Here is a 13,964-nt window from a genome sequence, read left to right on the forward strand (position 1 = left end):
GAAGAGGGAGGGAAGGTGGACAAAAGAAAGGAAAGATGGAAAGGAAGACGGGAGGAAGGAAAGAAGGGAAGGAGGGAGGAAGGAGAGAGGGAGGAAGGAAGAAAGGAAAGAGGGAGAGAGGGAGGGAGGAAGGAAGGAAGGAAGGAAGGAAGGAAGGAAGGAAGGAAGGAAGGAAGGAAGGTAAAATCATGGTCGTAAGTCATAAGGACTGTAAATAAACCACGAAACGTAAATGAATAAACCCCTCCCCCCTCCCCTGCTTCTCCTGGGCGTGAGCTGAGCTCTCTCTCCCTTCGGGGCGCTTGGCGGTGTAAGTTTCAGCCAATTAAGTCGTGGCGTCCGCTCCGATTTGCAAGCGAGGGAGACCCAGGGGGAGGGGGGGCTGGAAGGCATCGAATCCGTTTGAAGCAGGATTAGAGTTTGCACGGAGACAGAAGGCCTCTTCCGAAATCAGCATTCCCGATTAACCAGGTTGAATATCGGCTTATCACCATGACCTTGTTTCATGTGGGCAAGCAAAGCCTCTGGCTCCTTTTGCTAGCACAGGCCGCAAAACATCTGGCAATCCAGAGGCCATCTCCTCAGCAAGGCCTCACATCGTCCTCAACTTATGACCATGACAGAGCCCCAAATTTCCATCGCTAAGTGAGACAGTGGCAAAGAGAATTTTGCCCCGTTTCTCGCCGGATTCACCCCCTTCCCTCGCCACAGTTGCTAACCGAATCCACTGCCGTCGTTCGGTTGGGAACACGGTTGTTAAGCGAATCGGCTTTTCCCTTCGACTTGGCTTGTCAGAAGGTCGCGAAAGGGGATGGCGTCACCCCCTTTTGCGACCGTCATAAATATGAATCAGGTTCAAAACCATCATAAATACGAGCCAATTGCCAAGCATCTGGATTTTTGATTGCGTGACCCTTAAGGGAATGCTGCGGCGGTCGTTAAGCGTGAAACACAGTCCTTGGCCCCTTTTTTTCAGTTCCGTCAGTCGCGAAACGAACGGTCATAAGTCGATCTTGGCACAATTTCCCTTGATTTTTTTTTTCTTCCCAGGCAGGTGAAAATGTTCGCTTCCGTTAATTTCCTACCCGTCTCAGCCAAGACCGTCTGGATCTAATTAAATCTGTCTTAATTGCTGTTTTATGTGGAATTAATCAAGCATTATTTCTGTCGTCTTGCAAAAATTGCACGCCAGGAGATGGCACGGCTGGGGGGGAGACCGGGAGGGGGGGGTTGAGTTGTTCTACGCACATGGGTTGGCTGTTTTACAATGGCGCGTAGGACAATTTGTGTGTGTTGTCCGCATGCGTGTGTAACACAACCTGTGGCCTTTGCACACACACACACACACACACAAAACCCTCCGTTGTGCAGCTGTATACAGTTAGTCCTCGACAGTCATTAAACGAATCGGCTTTTCCCCATTGACTTTGCTTGTCAGACGGTCGCAAAAGGGGGTCGCGGGACCTCCCGGGACACCATCGTAAATGTTACGATGCGGCCGCGATCGTAAGTGTGGAAAACGGTCCTAAGTCACTTTTTTCAGTGCCGTGGTGACTTTAGTCGCTAAATGAATTGCAAGTCAAGGACTACCTGTATTTCTAAACAGTATTCAGGTGGGATCAAAAATGTTTTTAAATTAACAGATTAACAGAGATGGAAGGGACCTTGCAGGTCATCTAGTCCAACCCCCCGCCCAAGCAGGAGACACTACACATATGCTGTCAAATCGCAAAGAAAATGACACAGTAACCTGGCCCAGTGTGTTGATTTTGCGTCTGGTCGATTGTTGTGGCCCGCCAGCAGAGTTGGCAGCAGATTCGGACAGTGGGGAGGTTGGGGAGGAAGATGGGCCAGTCCTGGAGTCTGGGGAATGCTCTGATGAGGACTCTGTGTCGGAGGCAGAGACGGGGCCAGGGCCGTCCGACAGTTATCAGCTGCCTTCAGAGTCAGGCATCAGTGAGGCAGAAGAACAGCTGGAGCCTGTTCCCAGTGTGTGCATGTGCAGAGTTGCCAGGAGAAGGGAAGAGCTAAAGAACAGGGGTCTTTGGGAGTAAGGTCACAGGTGGATGGTGAATGGCCCCTCCCAGAGGAAATAAAAGAGGAGCGAAGGGGGAGTGGAGTTTGCAGGAGGCAATTAGTTCCCTTCATTGGTTCATGACTCTCCGAGACTCCTGGCCAAGTTCTGCAGATCTCGGCCTGGCAGCTCTCCAAGCCAGATAAGGTCTGTGACCGTAAATCCTCCCTTGAAAGACTTGGCTGGATGTGAAGGAGCAGAATCCACAGTCAATGAATAAAAGGGGTTTTTGTCGGGATCAGGAGTTTGTTTCCTGCTCTTGAGAAACTTAGAATATTGATTAACCCTCCATCCTTTCCCGGAAAAGGTACCAACTCCAGAAGATTGTGGTGGACAACGCAGCTGGACCGGGACGGAATTACACCGTCGTCTTTCTGGGCTCCGATTCGGGAACTGTCCTGAAATTCCTCATCCACGCCAACCTTAGCGCCAGCTCGTCTCCCGCCCGAGCCAGTAGCCACAGCTTGCTGCTGGAGGAATTTGAGACCTACCCCAGTGACAAGTGAGTCCACACCAACAAACACATTTCTGCAAACAAACCAGAGACACACACACCCCTTTCAGAGTTTGTGATGATGGAAGCAAGAAGGCTTCCTCCCAGCTGGGGAATTCTGGGAGTTGAAGTCCACCTATGATGGCTGGGGAACTCTGGGAGTTGAAGTCCATTCATGCTGGCTGGGGAATTCTGGGAGTTGAAGTCCACCTATGATGGCTGGGGAATTCTGGGAGTTGAAGTCCATTCATGCTGGCTGGGGAATTCTGGGAGGTGAATTCCACCTATGATGGCTGGGGAATTCTGGGAGTTGAAGTCCACCTATGATGGCTGGGGAATTCTGGGAGTTGAAGTCCACCTATAATGGCTGGGGAATTCTGGGAGTTGAAGTCCACCCATGATGGCTGGGGAATTCTGGGAGTTGAAGTCCACCTATAATGGCTGGGGAATTCTGGGAGTTGAAGTCCACCTATAATGGCTGGGGAATTCTGGGAGTTGAAGTCCATTCATGCTGGGTGGGGAATTCTGGGAGTTGAAGTCCACCTATAATGGCTGGGGAATTCTGGGAGTTGAAGTCCATTCATGCTGGCTGGGGAATTCTGGGAGTTGAAGTCCACCTATGATGGCTGGGGAATTCTGGGAATTATTTTGTTTTGCTTTATATTTTATTATTTTATTTTATTTATTTTGTTATTTAATTTTATTTATTTCATTTTATTTTATTTTTCTTATTCATTTTGATCTGTAGAGCCGTGCAGCTTAAGACACCACTCGGGGAGCCTCCCGAAGACATTTTTTCATGTTTGTCTGTCTTTTTTCTTCGTGTTGTTTGTCACATTTTTATTTGTCAACCTCCCGCCACTGCTCCCCCCTCCCCTCCCCGGAGTTGTTAGCCATTGGATGGCAAATACATTGAATAAATAACAACAACAACAACAACAACAATAATAATCCCCTGGATCCTTGGGACAGACTCGATGGAAGGGTGGATATACACGCCGAATCCAAACTAAAATACAATACAATACAATAGCAGAGTTGGAAGGGACCTTGGAGGTCGTCTAGTCCAACCCCCTGCCTAGGCAGGAAACCCTACACCGCTACAGACAAATGGCTATCCAACATCTTCTTAAAGACTTCCAGTGTTGGGGCGTTCACAACTTCTGGAGGCAACTTCTGTTCCACTGATTAATTGTTCTCACTGTCAGGAAGTTTCTCCTCAGTTCTAAGTTTCTTCTCTCCTTGATTAGTTTCCACCCATTGCTTCTTGTTCTGTCCTCAGGTGCCTTGGAGAATAGCTTGACTCCCTCTTCTTTATGGCAACCCCTGAGATATTGGAACAATGCTATCATGTCTCCCCTGGTCCTTCTTTCTATTAAGCTAGACATACCCAGTTCCTGCAACCGTTCTTCATATGTTTTAGCCCCCAGTCCCCTAATCCTCTTTGTTGCTCTTCTCTGCACTCTTTCTAGAGTCTCCACATCTTTTTTACATCGTGGCGACCAGAACTGAATGCACGATGCAAAATATCCGCTTGATTCTGCCACCTGCCATACCTTCATCCTCTTTCTCTTTTCCCAGGTGTGGGAAGGATGCAACCGGCGAACGGAAACTGCTGAGCATGGAGCTGGACAAGGCTACGGGATCGCTGCTCCTGGCCTTCCCGCCCTGCGTTGTGCGGGCCCCTGTGGCCAGGTGCCACCAGCACTCCACGTGTATGAAGTGAGTCCCCACTTTTGCTTCTGCTGAACTGGGGGTGTCGCTTCAGTCCGGAGGGGGGGCGGGGGGGCAGGGATTCCCAATGAAACAGGCACAACACATTGGATGTTGAACCATGCCAGTCGATGGGATTTCTCCAGCAAATTGAGAGCCGGTTTGGCCTTGTCGTTCAAGTGGTGGCTTAGAAACCGGGAGATGGGGAGTTCTAGTTCCACCTTAGGTATGAAAGCCAGCTGGGTGACTTTGGACCAATCACTAGGAGACTGTGAGTTCTAGCTCATTCTTAGGTATGAAAGCCAGCTGAGTGACTTTGGGCCAATCACTAGGAGACTGTGAGTTCTAGCTCATTCTTAGGTAGGAAAGCGGGCTGGTGATTTTGGGCCAATCACTAGGAGACTGTGAGTTCTAGCTCATTCTTAGGTAGGAAAGCTGGCTGGGTGACTTTGGGCCAATCACTAGGAGACTGTGAGTTCTAGCTCATTCTTAGGTATGAAAGCCAGCTGAGTGACTTTGGGCCAATCACTAGGAGACTGTGAGTTCAAGTTCATTCTTAGGTAGGAAAGCTGGCTGGGTGACTTTGGGCCAATCATTAGGAGACTGTGAGTTCTAGCTCATTCTTAGGTATGAAAGCCAGCTGAGTGACTTTGGGCCAATCACTAGGAGACTGTGAGTTCTAGCTCATTCTTAGGTAGGAAAGCTGGCTGGGTGACTTTGGGCCAATCACTAGGAGACTGTGAGTTCTAGCTCATTCTTAGGTAGGAAAGCTGGCTGGGTGACTTTGGGCCAATCACTAGGAGACTGTGAGTTCTAGCTCATTCTTAGGTAGGAAAGCTGGTTGGGTGACTTTGGGCCAGTCACTAGGAGACTGTGAGTTCTAGCTCATTCTTAGGTAGGAAAGCGGGCTGGGTGACTTTGGGCCAATCACTAGGAGACTGTGAGTTCTAGCTCATTCTTAGGTAGGAAAGCGGGCTGGGTGACTTTGGGCCAATCACTAGGAGACTGTGAGTTCTAGTTCATTCTTAGATATGAACGCGGGCTGGAGTTCTGGTCCTGCTTTAGGCATGAAAATCAGCTGGGTGACTTTGGGCCAATCACTTGGTGACTGTGAGTTCTAGTTCCATCTTACATATGAAAGCCAATCACCAGGAGACAGTGAGTTCTAGCTCCACCTCAAGCCTGAAATTAGGCTGTGTAATTTTGGGCCAATCACCAGGACACTGTGAGTTGTAGTCCTGCCTTAAAGTCCACCTGTCTTCAAGTTGTCAATGTTGAGAAGAATCGATGTACAAGGAAAGTAACTCAGGCCGATAAATCACAAATCTGAAGGGTCCTAAAATTAATATGTTCTGTGACATCATTAGAAGTTCTCCGGATGAGGAGATGCAGCATTTTAATTTCCATTTCCTAAGCAGCATCCATAAACCTGTTCAGTTTTGAGAAGAAGAAGAAAAAAAGCTTGGTTAGCACTATTTGAATCATTAAATGGAAACTGTAGGTTATAAATAATGCATTAAGTCAATACTGTACTATAAATTATACATCAAATTAAAAGAAGGCCTTTGGAACCCAAATTTTCGATGTGGCACAATTGCGGGTATAAAATTGCAGGCCGAGACGGGTTTCCAATTGAAAAGTCCACGTCAAATTTTCATTTTTAAATGCAAGGTTATTCTAGAGACACTGAGGTAAACTTCCACATTCAGTTAGCCATTCTTCCAGAGAAAGATCAAAAGACTTTTCCAATGAAAGGCACGGAAAACTCTTGCAGGCATTAATATAAACAACGCCGATCCTGTACATTTGGTATTTTAGTTCCTTCGTCTCTCTTTCCTTTCTTTCCCTTCTCTCCTTTCCTTCCTTCCTTCCTTCCTTCCTTCCTTCCTTCCTTCCTTCCTCTCTTCCCTTCTCTTCCTCCTCTTCCTTCATATCCCTTCTCTTTCTTTTTCCTTCCTTCAGAGGAGGTATTCAGCCAGTTCAGACTGCTACAGGCGAACTGGTAGCGGAAATTTTGAGTACTTCAGAAAACCAGTAAATACCACCTCTGGCTGGCCCCGCCCCCATCTATTCTCTGCCTCCCGAGTCCCAGCTGATCGGGAGGAAATGGGGATTTTGCAGTATCCTTCCCCGGCCACGCCCACCAGGCCACGCCCACAGAACCTGTAGTAAAAAAAATTGAATCCCACCACTGCCTTCCCTCACTCCCTTCCTTTCTTCATTCCTCCCTTCTTTCCTTCCTCCACCCCTTCCCTTTCTTTCTCTTTCCTTCCTTTTTCTCTTCCTTTTTCCTTCCTTTCCTCCCTCCCTCCTTTCCTTTCTTCCTTCCCTCCTTCCTTCTTTCTCCCTCCCTCCATTTCTCTTCCTCTTCTTCCTTCCCTTCCTCAGTCCATCCCCTCTGTCCCTTTCTCCTTTCTTTTTCCCCCTCCCTCCCCCTCCCTTCTTCCCTTCCTTTGTTCTTTCCTTCCTCCCTCTTTCCTTCTTCCCTCATCCCCTCCCTTCTTTCTTTCCTTCCTTCCTCCCTCTGTCCCTCACCTCCTCCCTTTCTTTCTTCCTTCTTTTCTTCCTTCCTCCTTCCTCCCTCCATCATCCCTCCATTCCTTCTTCCTTTCCTTCTTTCCTCTCTTCCTTCTTTCCTTCCTTCCTTCCTCTGTCCTTCACCCCCTCCCTCCCTTCCTTCCTTCTTTCCTACCTACCTTCTTTCCTTCCTTCCTTCCTCTGTCCCTCACCCCCTCCCTTTCTTTCTTCCTTCTTTCCTTCCTCCCTCTGTCCCTCACCCCCTCCCTTCCTTCTTTCCTTTCTCCCTCCCTCCCTGACCACTCTCCTATTCCACCGTTGCATTTCCAGCCACTTGCAGGGTCCTCTGGTCACCTGACCCTAATTTACAGCATCTTTGCCAACACCTGGAATTTACTTCTGTTTCTTGGCAAAGCCAACCTCCCCCCCCCCCAAAAAAAGCTCATAAAACCATGTTGCTCACATGATCTGCTTTATGACTCTCACAACATATGACGTCGTAAGTTGAGAACCCTCCTGTACTACAGCTCTCCTCCCACAAAGAACGTTGTTGGCTCAGCTTGACAGCCCTCTCGCCAACCGATGCTCCTCGGCCACGTTCCATCAATGCCACATTTCAGGGGGGCGGTCAGCGGCCTCACACATCCATCTCTGACGTTCTCTAACCAATTATCGGGCAACGTTGCCAGCTCTGGCAACCACGAAGGCATCTTCGTTCATCACTCACCACGGCAGACTCTTCCCTCCCTCGGCTCTCCTGGCAACCTTTCCACACTTAATTTCCAGCGATGAAAATCCCGTTATTCACCGGCTGAACTGCCTGATCCCTGGCCAAGGACTGGCAATAAAAGCAAGGATACAGCCGAAAGGCAGGCGCTTCAAAATTCGAAATAAACATCAATGCAAACGCCACAGAGCAGAAGGTCAAAAATTCTGGGGAGCTTTTTTGGATAAGCAGATGGAGCAGAATCCAGACGGAGTTCCTCGGATTCTGGCTGCGAATGTTGGACGTTGCATTTGGAAATTGGGAGAAAAACAGGAAAGCTTTTTTGGACACGCCGTTCCTGCATTGCAGGGGTGTCAAACTCATGGCCCACGGGCCGCATCCGGCCCACAATGTGGCCAGATCTGGCCCACAGGGCCGTCCTGGTCTACCCAACACGAAGAGGAAAGATCAGGCCATCGTGGCTTCGGCCCAGTCTACCCAATGCAAAGAGGAAATATGCCAACAGTTTGGGGAGTGGTGCCAAGCTGGCCACACCCACACAGTTGGCCACACACATGCAGTTGCCCCCCCCCTCCGAGGTCAACTACAGCCCTGATGCGGCCCTCAATGAAATTGAGTTTGACACCAAATGAAAGTAAAATATAAATTAAAATATTATAAAATAAAACAAAACAACAAAACAAAAAATCAAATACATAATGATAAATAAAATGATAAAATGATAATAAAATAAATAATGAAATAATAAAAATGTATAAATAAAGTAATAATAAAATAAAATAATAAAATAATAAAACAAAACAAAATAAAGTAAATAATAAAATAAATAATAAAATAATAAAATAAAATAAAATAATAAAATAATAAATAATATAATCAATGAAATGAAATAATAAACTAAACTAAACAAATAAAATAAAATAATAAAATAAAATAAAATAATAAAATAAAGTAAAATAAAATAAAATAATGATAAAATAATAAAATAAAAAATAAAAATGATAATAAAATAAAATAATAAAAAAATAAATAAATAAAATGAAATAATAAATTAAACTAAACAAATAAAATAAAATAATAAAATAAATATAATAAAATAATAAATAAAATAATAAAAAAATAAAAAAATAATAAATTAATAAATTAAAAAATTAAAAATTAGTAAAATAATATAATAATAATAAAAAATAATAAAATAATAAAATAATAATAAAATAAAGTAATAAAGTAATAAAGTAATAAAGTAATAAAAAAAATAAAAAAAAATAAAAAAAAATAAAAAAAAATAAAATAAATAAAATAAAATAAAAAAATAAAAAAAAAATAAAAAAAAATAAAAAAAAATAAAAAAAAATAAAAAAAATAAAATAGTTGATGCCACCCGTGGGTCATTGCAAGGCCTTCCACAAACACTCCCAGGGAAGGCCTATCCCCTTGGCCCCCGGGGGTGATGTTTGAGGGTTTCTGCCAGCTGCTGCCCTCACAGACCGGAACCGAAGACCAGTGTGCAAAGTTGCAAAGCCTCAAACTCTGGGGGTGGTGAGAGGATCCCTGCCCAAGGGGAGGGGGAGGGGGTCACTGGGAAGAGGGACTTTGGTGGCGTTCCAGTTTGATCTCTTCCTCCGCCTGGGTTCGAGTCACCTCCTCATTACGTCTTCTTTGCCTTCTGTCCTTCAGGAATTGCTTGGCCAGCAACGATCCGTACTGTGGCTGGACGTCTGAAGGGTCGTGTGTTTTTGTGGAACGCAACACCAGGTATTCCGAAGATTTGGAGGGCCTTGCTATGGGGCAGTCCTCCTCCTCCCCCTCCTCTTCCCAACAAGCCTCTCTCCCTTCTGGACTGATGATGTTCCCTATTTGGGTTATGAAACGTCTCCCAGAAAACAATCAAGCTTTGGGAGCACCAAGGACCCCACCGTTCTCCCCCTCCTCCTCTCCCAACAAACCTCTCCCCCTTCTAGACTGATGATGTTCCCTAGTTGGGCCATGAAACATCTACCAAAAAACCACCAAGCTCAGGGAACACCAAGGACCCCACAGTCCTCTTCCTCCTCTTCCTCCCCCTCCCCCTCCTCTTCCCAACAAACCTCTCCCCCTTCTAGACTGATGATGTTCCTTAGTTGGGTTGTGAAACGTCTCCCAGAAGACAACCAAGCTCAGGGAGCACCAAGGACCCCACAGTCCCCGTCCTCCTCTTCCCAACAAACCCCGCTCCCTTCTAGACTGATGTTGTTCCCTAGTTGGGTTGTGAAACGTCTTCCAAAAAACAACCAAGCTCAGAGAGCACCAAGGACCCCATAGTCCTTCTCCTTCCTCCTCTTCCCAATAAACCCCACTCCTTTCTAGCACTGATGATATTCCCTAGTTGGATCATGAAATGTCTGCCAGAAAACAACTAAGCTCAGGGAACACCCTACAGTTGTCGTTGTCCTCCTCCTCTTCTCCCTCATCCTCCTCCTCCTCTTCCTCCTCCTCACATCAACCCTCGAGCTACAAATATTCTCCTTTATTGCTTGATTAAGAGCTTTTAAACAAGGGGTTTAGGGGTTTTTTACAGGGTTTTTAAAATCAAATCTTAAGGGGTGGGCAGGGGGGGTCGATTCGGATGGCACAGGCCAGGGCTAATCAATGGATGCGGGTCGGGAGTGCTGGGAAAGGTTGGGATCCCAGGGGGCGACATTAATGGAATGATTGAGCGGTTTACCATCTCTACTATAGGTGGGAGGGGCATATACGATGGGGGCCAAAGGCCAAATTATGCCCAGGGGACGCGGGTTCGCTATTTAAAAGCGATCGCGCGTTCCAACCCTCGTTGCCCCTCTCGCACTCTTGGGTGCTCGGGACTACAGGACCCTGGTCTCCAGCTGGTGTCGCTTAACGCCAGGTCCGTGGTACATAAGGCTCCCCTCATTTACGATCTCATACAAGAGGGGAGAGTAGACCTGCCGTGTATTACGGAGACCTGGTTGGGCCATAAGGGGGGTGTTCACCTCGTGGAATTATACCCACCAGGCTTCTGGGCGTTCCACCAGCTGAGAGCCCAGGGCAGGGGCAGGAGGGTGGCGGTGGTTATTAGGGGAAGTCTTGGACCTCGGGAGGTCACTGTGTCTCAGATAGGTGGGTGTGAGTCCCTTTTTGTGAAGTGGGGCCTTGGAGCTCAGGTGGGCCTTTTTGTCACGTACCTGTCTCCCGGCTGCGTTTCATCGGCCCTGCCTTAGCTGCTGGATGTGTTAGCTGGATTGGCGGTTGATTTCCCCAGGCTTATGGTCCTGGGGGATTTCAATCTGCCTTCCATTGGCAAGACATGCGATTCAGCTCGGGAGTTCATGGTTTCCATGATGGCTGTGGACCTAATTCAGTTAATTCGAGACCCCACTCATAACAGGGGACACATGCTCGACCTGATTTTTGTCTCTGGACAGTGAATGAATGATCTAGTTTTAGGGGATATTGTTATTCAGCCCTTGTCGTGGTCTGATCATTTCCTCCTCAGGCTTGACTTCCTTACTGCTACACCCCGCCTTCCGCAGGGAGGCGGAACCGATTAGATGGTTCCGCCCCAGGCGCCTGATGGACCCTGAAAGGTTCCTGATGGAGCTTGGGACTTTTCCTGAATCCCCTGCTCACAGCTCGACTGAGGCCCTAGTGGAAGCCTGGGATAGGGCGGCCACTGGGACCTTGGACCGTGTTGTGACTTAGCGGCCTCTGACTCAGTGCTGATCCCGGGTAGCTCCTTGGTTTATCAAGGAGCTCCGGGAGATGAAGCGCCGGAGAAAATGCCTAGAGAGTGGTTGGAGGGCCAGCCGGTCCGAATGTGACCGAACACTAGTAAGAACTCATATTAAGTCCTACTTAGTGGCGATAAAAGTGGCAAAACAGGAACATTTTTCTGCTCTTATCGTGTCCGCAGATAACTGCCCAGCCGCCCTGTTTAGGGTGACCCATTCCTTACTTAATCAAGGAACTGGGGAAGACCCCCTGCAGGACAAAATTGTTCAGATTCGGACAGGCTTGGACTCTGACTGGGTAGATTCGGGCGAGTCGACGGGGATTAATCTTGTGGAGACTATCTGATTTGAGATCCTGTGACCCCCGAAGGCATGGACAGGATTATGGGGAGACTTAGTGCTGCCACTTGTGTGCTGGACCCGTGTCCCTCCTGGTTATTTTCGGCTTCCCGGGAGGTGATACGAGGCTGGCTCCAGGCGATTACCAACGCTTCATTGAGAGAGGGGTTCTTTCCCACCACCTTGAAAGAGGCAGTGGTGAGGCCCCTCCTTAAGAAGCCTTCCCTGGACCCAGCTTCTTTAGACAACTATCGTCTGGTCTCCAACCTCTGCTTTGTAGCGAAGGTTGTTGATCATGCGGTAGCACGTCAGCTTCCCCAGTACCTGGATGAAGCTATCTATCTGGATCTGTTTCAGTCGGGTTTCAGGCCCGGGTACAGCACGGAGACGGCATTGGTCACGTTGGTTGATGATCTCTGGCGGGCCCGGGACAGAGGTTGCTCCTCTGTCCTGGTCTTATTAGACCTCTCAGCGGCTTTCGATACCATTGACCATGGTATCCTATTGCAACGACTCGGGGGATTGGGAATGGGGGACACCGTTTTGTGGTGGTTCTCCTCCTACCTGTCAGATGGATCGCAGTTCGTGTTGACTGGAGGGCAGAGATCGACCCCAAGGCGCCTCACTTGTGTCAATTTTAATTTATTCCTAAATTTGATGTAAATTGTCAATTGAAGGTTACTGGATCTCTTAGTTATTCTTTTTTAACTTTTGTCATGTGTGTTTTTATGTTGTACGCCGCCCTGAGTCCTTTGGGAGACATATAAGTCCAATAAAACCGAAACCGAAGCGAAACAATTCTGCGGTTTCCATTGTAACCTGCTCCGAGGAGTGCGAATGAGATGGGTGGCGTAGAAATACGATAAATAAGAACAATTGAAAACGGATCAATGTAAATAAACATTTACCAGTCCCTCTCCGTGATTTACAGGCTGGCATTTGAACAAGACATCGGTGGCATCAAGACCTCTTACCTCGGTGACTGTGAAGGTGAGCACCACTCCACAAGTCAAGTCTACCAGTTTTTGCTGAGCACAGCCTGTTTCTGACTTTTTGAGTTCAGTTGCTGGAGATGTGAGACTCACTGCCTAACCCTGATAGAAAGCCAGACTGACTGACAAACAGGCCAACTTCAGCTAGACGCAGTGTTTCTCAACCTTGGCAACTTGAAGATGTCCGGACTTCAACTCCCAGAATTCCCCAGCCAGCTGGCTGGGGAATTCTGGGAGTTGAAGTCCGGACATCTTCAAGTTGCCAAGGTTGAGAAACACTGTGTCAGCGTTCCAAATACCATGCATGAAATCAATCAGAGACCAAGGCAGAATCATCCTTAAAGTTCCAATTTAATCATACAGGCATGTTGGCAGCGTACTGTGGAATTCCAACTCTGTTCTTCTTCCTGGAATTTCGACCCAGTTGAAAGTTCATGATCTTATCCCCACACACCCCATAATCCATCACATGTTCCAATCATCATCTTCCACGCTGGCATCTACACCCCTCTGCTTCCGGTCAGGTGTCGAGGTGCGGAGACAAAAGATGACCTTGAGCTTCTATAAAAGAATGACAACAATACATTCCACAATCCTACTCCTTTCTATTCCCCCCTCCCAACTACTACACAAATGAAACACATAGGAAATTATAAGAAAGTGTAGCAGGCCAAAGATCCTAAAAGGAACATAACTACAGGCCTGACACACTGAGCCAGAGAGTACAGATCAGGGGTATCAAACTAGATTTCTTGGGAGGGCCGAATCAGCATTGCAGTTGTCCTCGATGGGCCGGAGGGAGGACCCAGGATGGACAGCCTCCTGCAGCACCCCGCTGCCTAAAATGGGGTGCAGGCGGCCCCACGCACAGCCCATTTTTGCCCTCTCCGGCCTCCTGCAGCACTCTGCTGTCTGAAAACAGGTTGCGCAGAGTGGAGGCCAAAAACAAGCCATACAGGGGCCTCGTGAAGCATCCACGTGGCACATTTTCAGCTGGCAAGAGTGCTGCAGGAGGCCCCGGAGGCCACACACAAGCCACAGGAGGGGGTGCAAATGGGCCTTGGGGGCAGGGGTGGCTTCCCGGCAGCCGCTACTCCCGGTTTGTTCATGGGGGCGCTACGCGCGCATGCGCAGTACCACTAAAAAACAAGATGGTGGTGCCGTAGGGAGAACCGGTTTGGGAGTGTGGCCCCCTGTGGCCCGTGCGTACCCCCAAGGCCCCCATGGCTCATGTGTGCCCCCTGCGGCCGGTTGCAGAGACCCAGGCCACCAAGTTACTACCGGTTTGGCGAAACCGGTCTGAACCGGTAGGAACCCAACTCTGTACGGGGGCCATGGGGGCTGCACGGGGGCATACGCCTGCCCCCCCACAGCCAATTTT

General features: G+C 48.0%; 1 protein-coding gene across 1 annotated transcript in view; it reads left to right on the forward strand.

The window, feature by feature from the left end:
* Positions 1 to 13,964, forward strand: part of SEMA6B (semaphorin 6B) — a 188,896-nt gene that overhangs the window by 167,828 nt on the left and 7,104 nt on the right. The window contains 5 exon segments of the mRNA XM_081941654.1: positions 2,317 to 2,363; positions 2,366 to 2,576; positions 4,149 to 4,289; positions 9,202 to 9,279; positions 12,523 to 12,581. Of these exon segments, the coding sequence (XP_081797780.1) occupies positions 2,317 to 2,363; positions 2,366 to 2,576; positions 4,149 to 4,289; positions 9,202 to 9,279; positions 12,523 to 12,581 (536 nt within the window).

Source organism: Natrix helvetica, assembly GCF_964273705.1.
Source record: "Natrix helvetica genome assembly, chromosome: 1".
NCBI classification, from domain to species: domain Eukaryota; kingdom Metazoa; phylum Chordata; class Lepidosauria; order Squamata; family Natricidae; genus Natrix; species Natrix helvetica.